Here is an 11,278-nt window from a genome sequence, read left to right on the forward strand (position 1 = left end):
ATCCTGAATGATGATAGGTTGAAACCGGCATTCCAGCCGGAGTCTATTCACAAGTTACCACCAAGTTATGATGTTAAAATGCCTATTTACTGTGTTCCATCTGACTGCGCAATCCACTGTCTCATCAGCCCTGCCAGGCAATTTATAAACTTGATTTCCACTATAAAAAGCATCTAGACATTATCTCACATGTCTTTTAGACTAACATTAAGTTTTCAATGGCGGAGATTTGTATAAACCTTGCTGTCTGTCTATGACATTTGCAACACTCTTTTCAATATTTAAATTCGATCTCCAGCTGTCCCATAGTAATGAATGAGTAGGGGTGAGACAAACAGGCAGGCAGCTTCTCAGCCAGTCGAATCATGAATCAGCATCATTTTTATGGATATATACAAAGAACTATCAATAGAAAACAGGTCAAATGAAACGAAGTGCAGCTAGTTTGCTGTCTTTCCAGCTTCAGTTTGACGTGATTGTGTTACAACAGTGTCCTTCCATGCCATGTGTTTCAATACCGCTGCAATACTGGGGTGTAACTAACAGGCGTTCTCTATCCAGCTAGTATTTGTAGTTCTGTATGCAGTAGTGATGCTGTATTTGTAGTTCTCCTACCCTCATACAGCCAGTCACTCAGGCCGTTGAAGATGACTCCCTCCTTCCCTGTGGACACCAGGCGAATGGTCCTGCTCTCCACCGTTGCTCTGTAGTAGATGTTGTTCTCAAAGATAAAGATCTGGGTAAAAAAGGGACATGACGCTGGAGTGAATACAGCATCGTACCATTACATTTCAGAGATTTTGCTTTTGCCTCTTGCCAGGCTTTCAAATGCGTTCTTTTCAGCTTGACACGATGGCTGCCTTATAATTACTACAGTAGATAAAACATAATTACTACCTTATAATAATACAACTGTATAACCCTTAATGAATTACTAGATAAAGAAAAAAGACTGACACTCCTTCTGGGCAATTTTCATCACAGTGTGACATTCACTCAGTACTAAAAACATCCATCCATCCTTCAGCCTGGAGACATTTCCACTCACACAAATAGACACATCAACCCAATCTGGACTGAGTGACAAACATGCCTTAAAGCATTGAATACAGCAGATATAAAAGGAAGCAGATGTCATTAGAGGTCATATTTCACTCCATCTCCAAATAGAGTAGTAAGCAAAACACCCCTCTGCTTCGAATGAAGGTACTGTAGCCGTCTGAATCACTGAAGGGGCACACACACATCCATGCACACACATCCACCTACAAACACACATCCATGCACACACATCCACCTACAAACACACATCCATGCACACACATCCACCTACAAACACACATCCATGCACACACATCCACCTACAAAACACACATCCATGCACACACATCCACCTACAAACACACATCCATGCACACACATCCACCTACAAACACACATCCATGCACACACATCCACCTACAAACACACATCCATGCACACACATCCACCTACAAACACACATCCATGCACACACATCCACCTACAAACACACATCCATGCACACACATCCACCTACAAACACACATCCATGCACACACATCCACCTACAAACACACATCCATGCACACACATCCACCTACAAACACACAATCATGCACACACATACACACATTCTGGGTGATTGAGAACTGGTTCAGACAGGGGTGTCAGTGGGGAGGTTGGCATTACTGTGTTAAGCTGCTGATGCTGTGTTGGACTGCTGGTGTATGCCCACTGTGCCCATGGTACCATAGTGAGTAGTAGGGATTAAGAAGACTACTGTTGGGGGGGGGGGGGGGGGGGGTGCGTGGCACCACCACCAATCCACTGTCAATCCACTCGCCCCTCCTGTCCTTCAGCTTCACCCTGTGTCGGTGGGAGAGGGTTATATCTGAGCTGTGTACTTCAGACAAACTCTCAAACATTGATTTACTCTCTTCATTTTCTATACCCTTTGTACATGAGGCTCTAGTGTGTGTGTGTGTGTGTGTGTGTGTGTGTGGTGTGCTGTGGAATCAGGGGACAGAGAATCATCCTGCTGTGATCATTACGCCATGGGCAATTACTCTACATGACAGAGGAATCAGCACCGCTGGATCCAAACACATTTTATATATGTAATGTCATATAATGGACAAATCTGGCAATTGTGACAGGTTTTAATATGCAAAATCATTACGTCCAGAAATGGGAGAAGAATAACTATCTGGTATTATCAGGTGAGAGTAAACACATCGGCTCAGACAGTTCACCCATACAGCTCTGGCTCTTCATTAACCAAACACGCAGATAAACATCAAAACAAAAATAAACCAATCAGGTACTATATTACCATATGCAAATGTAGCCGCTTTCTCACTTGGCAGACGATGAAATCTCATATTGTAGTAGCTTCAAATATGAATATTTTCTCCCTCTAAATGTGTCTGTAGCCTAATGTAGACAAATTATATGATAAGAGCAATTAAAAAACCTACAGATTTGCAATAAAAGGTAAGTCAGTGGAGAAACACAAGGGAATACAGCCCATTACTGTTGTTCTGTAATTACTCCTGTCTAAAGTGCTGTGTGTTATGAGGTGAATGAGGAAGTGTGTATTAATGAGGGAAAACAACAAAGATATTGTAGCTGTGAGAGACACTGCTCTTTTTAGAAGACCTCTCTCCTTTCACATAAAAACAACAATGTTGTTGTTTTAACCATCGTAACAGCGTTTTGACATCCTCTCCAACGTGGTGCTGTGGTGAAAAGGAAAGCACCGCTTATCACGGTGTCTGTCAACTCTCTCCCTTTGGCAGACCTTCAAAATGCTGGAACAACATTTGTTTCAAGTTCAAGGCTGGAGCATATCGGTAATTGAGGTGTGTGTGTGCGCGCGTTTGTGTGCACGTGTGTTTTTTTCCCCAGTGAGACAGTGAGAGTGTAGACATGTGTGTGGGGTCTCTTACCAGCTGTTGGCCCTTAGGTCCCCATCCAGCATACTGCAGCGGGGCGTTCCGTACCTCAGGAGGATTCAGACTCCATGTCTCCCTGTGGAGATAAAAGACACACTCTGTCATGGTGTCTGTGTGTGTATGTGTTTCAGGGTGTGTGCCTCAGACTGTGCACAAAAATACATGGAATCTTCCAGTGAGCTATCTAGGTTGCTTCTGTAATGGTAAAATCAATCATCCAAAGCTAAATTTAGCACTAGAAAAGTTTCCTTAACTTTAATACTAAGTACAAATATGGAACAAAAAGCAGGACAGACAGTGTGACAATACAACCCAGCAAACCAGGAATATTCCCAGAACAATTAAGTTCAAGTTAGGCTTTTTTATCTAATATTAGGATGATAACATCCCAAAAACATTCGGAGAACATTTTTGATCAAATATATTTATTTAACAAAAATGTTTCAGATGAAATATCATTGGAAGGCTCTAACATTCACTAAGATGTTATGCACAACATCTGTAACAACCACCACAGAAACTTTCCCCAAAAGTTAGTTTGAAAAAATTGACTGATGTTCTATAAAGGTTCCCAGAATGTTTCATTACAGTGTGGAAACAGTCTGGTGGGAACATCACAAAATATATGTTCCCAAAACATTAAAACTGTCCAGTTGTGCGGATGATTCTACAATGTTTCTTTTAGGGTGCAAAAAACATTCACCTGATGTTGCAAGAACGTTCCCAGAACACACTTTGTCTGTTCTTTACAAGGTTCCCAGAATGTTTCATTGGGTTGTGTTAACATTGTGAGGACATGACAAAATATACAGTTGAAGTCGGAAGTTTACATACACCTTAGCCAAATACATTTAAACTCAGTTTTTCACAATTCCTGACATTTAGTCCTAGTAAGAATTCCCTGTCTTAGGTCAATTAGGATCACCACTTTATTTTAAGAATGTGAAATGTCAGAATAATAGTTGAGGGAATTATTTATTTCAGCTTTCATTTCTTTCATCACATTCCCAGTGGGTCAGAAGTTTACATACACTCAATTAGTATTTGGTAGCATTGCCTTTAAATTGTTTAACTTGGGTCAAATGTTTCCGGTAGCCTTCAACAAGCTTCTACTAATAAGTTGGGTGAATTTTGGCCCATTCCTCCTGACAGAGCTGGTGTAACTGAGTCAGGTTTGTAGGCCTCCTTGCTCGTACAGGCTTTTTCAGTTCTGCCCACACATTTTCTATAGGATTGTAGTCAGGCCTTTGTGATGGCCACTCCAAAATCTTGACTTTGTTGTCCTTATGCTATTTTGCCACAACTTTGGAAGTATGCTTGGGGTCATTGTCCATTTGGAAGACCCATTTGTGACCAAGCTTTAACTTCCTGACTGATGTCTTGAGATGTTGCTTCAATATATCCACATAATTTTCCCACCTCATGATGCCATCTATTTTGTGAAGTGCACCAGTCCCCCCTGCAGCAAAGCACCCCCACAACATGATGCTGCCACCCCCGTGCTTCTTCGGCTTGCAACCCTCCCCCTTTTTCCTCCAAACATAACAATGGTCATTATGACCAAACAGTTCTATTTTTGTTTCATCAGACCAGAGGACATTTTTCCAAGAAGTACGATCTTTGTCCCCATATGCAGCAGCAAACCGTAGTCTGGCTTTTTTATGGTGGTTTTGGAGCAGTGGCTTCTTCCTTGCTGAGCGGCCTTTCAGATTATATCGATATAGGACTCGTTTTACTGTGGATATAGATACTTTCGTACCCGTTTCCTCCATCATCTTTACAAAGTCCTTTGCTGTTGTTCTGGAATTGATTTGCACTTTTCGCACCAAAGTACGTTCATCTCTAGGAGACAGAACACATCTCCTTCCTGAGCGGTATGACGGCTGCGTGGTCCCATGGTGTTTATACTTGCATACTATTGCTTGTAAAGATTAACGTGGTACCTTCAGGCGTTTGGAAATTGCTCCCAAGGACAAATTTTTTTCTGAGGTCTTGGCAGATTTCTTTTGATTTTCCCATGATGTCAAGCAAAGTGGTACTGAGTTTGAAGGTAGGCCTTGAAATACATCCACAGGTACACCTCCAATTGACTCAAATTATGTCAATTAGCCTATCAGAAGCTTCTAGAGTTCTTTAAAGGCTCCCAGAACATTGAATTAGGTCGTGGGAACAGTGTGGTTACATCACAAGAGATAGGTTCCATGTTGGCTGGATGTCCTTTCAGTGGTGGACCATCCTTGATACACACTAGAAACTGTTGAGCAAGAAAAATCCAGTAGCGTTTTGGGGCATATTTTGTCTGTATGCAACATTTATAAATGAGGCCCCAGGTGAGTGTTTTTGGTACCCTAAAATAAACATTGGTTGAATCATCTGCACAACTGGACAGTTTTTGTGTTTTGGGAACAGATTAAATGTGTTTTATGAATATTTTTGCAACGTCTGTCAGATGTTTTATGCAAACACTCTATAATCATCACCACGACTGGACAATTTTTGTGTTAAGAGAACATTTGCCGTGACCTAACAAATGTTCTGGGAACCCAATTTTGGTTTGCTGTGTAGAGACCATTACATTGGCTGATATTAAGGATGGGGTTTTAACTTCATCCACCAGTTGGCAGCACAACCAACCAGGTGCACAGATGTGACCACCGACACTAAGCACTTATGTAGCAGGTCAAGCTGTCCCCGAAAACATTCAACAGTTTCCTGTTTCATCTAATACTTAAACAAAAATAAGATGAGAGAGTCTAAGAGAGTGAAAGAAAGAAAGAACGAAAGAACGAAAGGAGAGAAACAGACAGACAGACTTACGGGGTGATGAGACTACAGATGATGTAGAAGGCCATGTAGGAGTGCTGGTAGACCTGCAGAGACAAACACAACTTCAGCATCCAGCCTCACATGGCAGAAACAACCCATAAACTCTGCATCTGAGACAAAAGAAGAAGTGTGGTTCTTTCTACTTACTGGGGCCACGTTGTAGGCCAACAACACATGTTCCAGGTCTGGAGATATGTGGTACTTGGTGGCTTTGAACATTTCCTGGATATCAAAGAAGCATGTTTGAGTCATATTTATTACAAAAGGTCATCATACATTTTTCAATACCATATCACCTACTTATACATGTTCGGGAATAAAATTAGCTAATACTCACAAACTTCCTGTTCTCCACCAAAATTACCCTCTCCTGTGTTTCGATGTTGAGTTTGACCACGTCCCCTTCTCGTGTTCGATACAGCAGTACATTGTCTGGAAATAATAAAAAGGACAAAAGAGAGAGCATTACATTGTGGAATACGCATCCAGCTGTTTCAAACAGTACTTACAGTGCTGGATCAGGCATTCTAACCTCCGGCCATAGTGGGGCCATGAGGGGCCAGCCTTCCACACCAGACTGGGTGCAGATATCTTTTAGGGGGGCACCAAGGTACAATTGGAGCAGGCCTTGCTCCCATCCTGTTACCTCTGCAGCATATACAGTAGCTGTAAGGTGTGGGTACATACAGTGTGATCCCACTGAGCACAGACATCAATTCAACGTCTATTCCAGATTGGTTTAACGTATTTTCATTAATATGACGTGGAAACAATGTTGATTCAACCAGCGTCTGCCGAGTGGGAAGGTCCAAGTGGTAGACCATTTTCACATTATTGTGCCGACCCAAACCATATTGTGCTGGCTCAGGTATTTGGTTGCTATGGTGGATGCATAAAAAGGCAAGGACAGTACAGCTTGGCTTGGTTCCACTCAGCTCTGCTCCACTCAGCTCTGCTCAGTAGTGTGACACTGGTAGTGTTGTCCTCTAGACCAGAGCCGATTCCTCAGTCTCACTGTGTCCTGTTCGGATAAACCCCTCTACCAAGAGAAGTGCAAAGAAAAGGTCCTTGCTGCTCTCTCCAATGTTTTTACCCTTCAAATAAAGGTTGATTGAATAGCCATCTCATCTCCCTTACTTACTATTCGCCACAGCAGTAAAGTGTTGATGCTACTGATACTGGAAGGACTTCATATTGCTCGACATAATGGACATTTATTTGGATTTTGTGGTAGTGTGTTTTTCTATTAAATTAACTTCAAGTTTGTTGGCTTTTGTATTCTGTTTTGAAAACCTTTTCCTGCTCTAGTCCAAATATTTGCTCAGTCATGACAGTTCCGCTCACAAAACTATCAGAATGGATGCATTAGGAATAATGGAAAGTGTATGAGTATCCTCGGCGGCAGGTAGCCTAGTGGTTAGAGTGTTGGGACAGTAACCGAAAGGTTGCTAGATCGAATCCCTGAGCTGACAAGGTAAAAAAAAATCTGTTGTTCTGCCCCTGAACAAGGCAGTTGCCAGAGATGCCAGAACTTGGCATAAATTCTACACGTGTCTGGAACTCCATTCTATTGGAGGAATGTGACACGACACCATTCTTCCACGAGAAATTCCATAATTTGTTTTTTTGTTGATGGTGGTGGAAAACGCTGACTCTGGCGCCGCTCCAGAATCTCCCATAACTGTTAAATTGGGTTGAGATCTGGTGACTGAGAGACACACACACACACACTTTAAATTAAACTCCCTATGCTCTTTTGAAACCCTTCTTTTAACGTCACTGAGATCTCTTCTTCTAGCCATGGTAGCGAAAATAATGGGCAACTGGGCATTTTTATACATGACCCTTGTTACGGCCGTCGTTGGAATGAAACCAAGCGCAGCGTGGTGAGCGTACATCTTTCTTTATTTAGATGAACACCAAAAAAAAAGATAAACGAACATAACGTTCTACAGGCTACACAGTAACTGTACAAAAACAAGATCCCACAAACTCAGGTGGAAAACAGGCTGCCTAAGTATGATCCCCAATCAGAGACAACGATAGACAGCTGCCTCTGATTGGGAACCATACCCGGCCAACAAAGAAATAGAACACATAGATTTGCCCACCCAAGTCACACCCTGACATAACCAAATAGAGAATAAAAAAGGCTCTCTAAGGTCAGGGCGTGACAACCCTAAGCATGATGGGATGTTACATTTCTTAATTAACTCAGGGAACACACCTGTGTGGAAGCACCTGCTTTCAATATACTTTGTATACCTCAAGTGTTTCTATTATTTTGTCAGTTACCTGCACATTCATGTAAAATAAATGTGAATATTATTCCAACGTTGGCCATTTTAGAGGCAAATTATTTTATGTGAATTTCTGGCTCAGTTGACAGACCCATTTATCCATTTCAGTAGTAGGCCTACTTTTATTAGCGTTTTAAATCACTGTGAATGACCTACAGTTGAAGTCGGAAGTTTACATACACCTTAGCCAAATACATTTAAACTCAGTTTTTTCACATTTCCTGACATTTAATCCTAGTAAAAATTACCTGTCTTAGGTCAGTTAGGATCACCACTTTATTTTAAGAATGTGAAATGTCAGAATAATAGTTGAAGGAATTATTTATTTCAGCTTTCATTTCTTTCATCACATTCCCAGTAGTTTACATGAACTCAATTAGTATTGCCTTTAAATTGTTTAACTTGGGTCAAATGTTTCGGGTAGCCTTCCAAAAGCTTCCCACATTAAGTTTGGTGAATTTTGGCCCATTGCTCCTGACAGAGCTGGTGTAACTGAGTCAGGTTTGTAGGCCTCCTTGCTCGCACAAGCTTTTTCAGTTCTGCCCACACATTTTCTATCGGATTGAGGTCAGGGCTTTGCGATGGCCACTCCAATACCTGGACATTGTTGTCCTTAAGCCATTTTGCCACAACTTTGGAAGTATGCTTGGGGTCATTGTCCATTTGGAAGACCCATTTGTGACCAAGCTTTAACTTCCTGACTGATGTCTTGAGATGTTGCTTCAATATATCCACATCATTTTCCTACCTCATGATGCCATCTATTTTGTGAAGTGCACCAGTCTCTCCTGCAGCAAAGCACCCCCACAACATGATGCTGGCACCCCCGTGCTTCTTCGGCTTGTAAGCCTCCCCCTTTTTCCTCCATACATAACGATGGTCATTATGGCCAAACAGTTCTATTTTTGTTTCTTCAGACCAGAGGACATTTCTCCAAAAAGTACGACCTTTGTCCCCATGTGCAGTAGCAAACCGTAGTCTGGCTTTTTTTATGGCGGTTTTGGAGCAGTGGCTTCTTCCTTGCTGAGCGGCCCTTCGGGTTGTGTCGATATAGAACTCGATTTACTATGGATATAGATACTTTTGTACCTGTTTCCTCCAGCATCTTCACAAGGTCCTTTGCTGTTGTTCTGGGATTGATTTGCACTTCTCACACCAAAGAACGTGTCTCCTTCCTGAGCGGTATGACGGCTGCGTGGTCCCATGGTGTTTATACTTGCGTCCTATTGTTTGTACAGATGAATGTGGTACCTTCAGGCATTTGGAAAGTGTTCCCAAGGATGAACCAGACTTGTGGAGGTCTATAATTGTTTTTCTGAGTTGGCAGATTTCCTTTGATTTTCCTATGATGTCAAGCAAAGAGGCACTGAGTTTGAAGGTAGGCCTTGAAATACATCCACAGGTACACCTCCAATTGCCTCAAATGATGTCAATTAGCCTATCAGAAGCTTCTAAAACCATGACATCATTTCTGGAATTTTCCAAGCTGTTTAAAGGCACAGTCAACTTAGTGTATGTAAACTTCTGACCCACTGGAATTGTGATACAGTGAATTATAAGTGAAATAATCTGTCTGTAAACAATTGTTGGGAAAATGTCTTGTGTCATGCACAAAGTAGATGTCCTAACCAACTTGCCAAAACTATAGTTTGTTAACAAGACATTTGTGTAGTGGTTGAAAAACAAGTTTTAATGACTCCAACCTAAATGTATGTAAACTTACGACTTCAACTGTAGGTCCTACAGTAAACCCATGTTGGCATATCAAAACATATAAAAAATAAACTAAGTATTTTAGCATTTAGGATGGTTCATCTTCAGTTTGGAACGGTTGAAATTGCACTTCGGGACAATTCTGGGACGGTGATGAAAAAAGTTTGTCTTAAGCCCTGCTCAAAGGAGAGGTTCAAAGAGACCGGTGACAAGCGGTGATCAAAGAGCAACGCTGAATCAATTATGTATCACTCTGAATGAAACCAACGCACCACATATTGATGAGGACTACTGAAGTACAAGGTTGCACGATGCTACGCATTATCACTGCTCATCAGAACCAAATGTTGAGCTGATTGCATTAACTTAACTTTGACACGGAGGAATGTCAGACAATGAATCACTAAGATTTTATCGGAGAAGAATGATAGAGAACATTCCAATGTTGCGTTAGAAAAAGACACACTTTGAAGTTGGTGTGTGTGTATTTCTGCTGGTGAGGTTAATTATCATGGTCCATTTGATGAGGGAAAAGCCCTTTAGCCTGCTGTTTAACTTCTCTGCAGACACCATTTCCCTGCATTGTACTTTGACTGTCTTTTACACAAAACACTGGACATCAGCATGTTGCCTAAGTCATGGTAGGGCCAACTGGGCCAAAATATTCTGCCAAGATTTGAATTTTCAATTCAGTTTAAATTCTCTTCCGAGATATCCAGACTGAGTGAGTAATTCTATTATATTGTGAAAAGGTTACTTTCTGGAGAAGAAGATAAGCTATGTTACTGCTGCATACAGTGGATAAAGTTGTATATAAATAAGTATGTAAAAGTATGTGGAAATAAAATAAATTCTGGTACTACTTTTGTGCTTAATGGAGAGTCAATGAAAAAACGAAGTAGTTTGAGTCTCTAACACTAGAGGGCGAGCAGTAGCTTGATCCAACATTCATGTGTTCTGCAGCTTGCTTTCCACTTTACGTTGTCAAGGTTAAAAAAGTTCATATCAGACCAGCCTTACATCTGTTTAATTTGGGCCTGTCCTGTATATGCTCGGCATACATTATAGCTACAGTACTGTATGGTGCATAACAGCATAAACTGGCACATTTCAAGGTTTCACTGGATTACATGGCTCTGTCTCTCTGTATAACGCTTACTTAGTTCTGTGGGCTGTCTGTCTCTGTTGCAAGGGATTAACCATGAGACTATAACCATGTAATCCTTGAGGGCTTGATAATAAGCATTCACAGTAAACACATTGGCTGAGTGATCCATTATGCCTTTAAATCAGGATTTGGGTTTCTATGATTATGTTTAAATTCAATAGGCAATTGAAGTCATAGTTAGGTTTCCATATGTTCTATGTGTGGTCCTCTTGTTTGATAGTAATGGCTGTCTAATGGGAAAAGTAATACGGCTTGGAATGCATACGGAGATAGAGTCATTGCCTTAGCGACCACCG

At 41.3% G+C, this 11,278-nt stretch overlaps 1 protein-coding gene across 1 annotated transcript in view; it reads right to left on the minus strand.

Annotated features, from left to right (window-relative positions):
• Nucleotides 1-11,278, minus strand: part of LOC120055284 (dipeptidyl aminopeptidase-like protein 6) — a 61,720-nt gene that overhangs the window by 40,662 nt on the left and 9,780 nt on the right. Inside the window, exons 3-7 of the mRNA XM_039003167.1 lie at nt 6,139-6,233; nt 5,949-6,023; nt 5,793-5,845; nt 2,970-3,051; nt 616-736 (exon numbers count right to left, since the gene is read on the minus strand). Coding sequence (XP_038859095.1) covers nt 616-736; nt 2,970-3,051; nt 5,793-5,845; nt 5,949-6,023; nt 6,139-6,233 — 426 coding nt within the window. The remainder of the gene's footprint in view (nt 1-615; nt 737-2,969; nt 3,052-5,792; nt 5,846-5,948; nt 6,024-6,138; nt 6,234-11,278) is intronic.

The sequence above is a fragment of the Salvelinus namaycush genome, chromosome 11, assembly GCF_016432855.1.
Source record: "Salvelinus namaycush isolate Seneca chromosome 11, SaNama_1.0, whole genome shotgun sequence".
Lineage (NCBI taxonomy): Eukaryota > Metazoa > Chordata > Actinopteri > Salmoniformes > Salmonidae > Salvelinus > Salvelinus namaycush.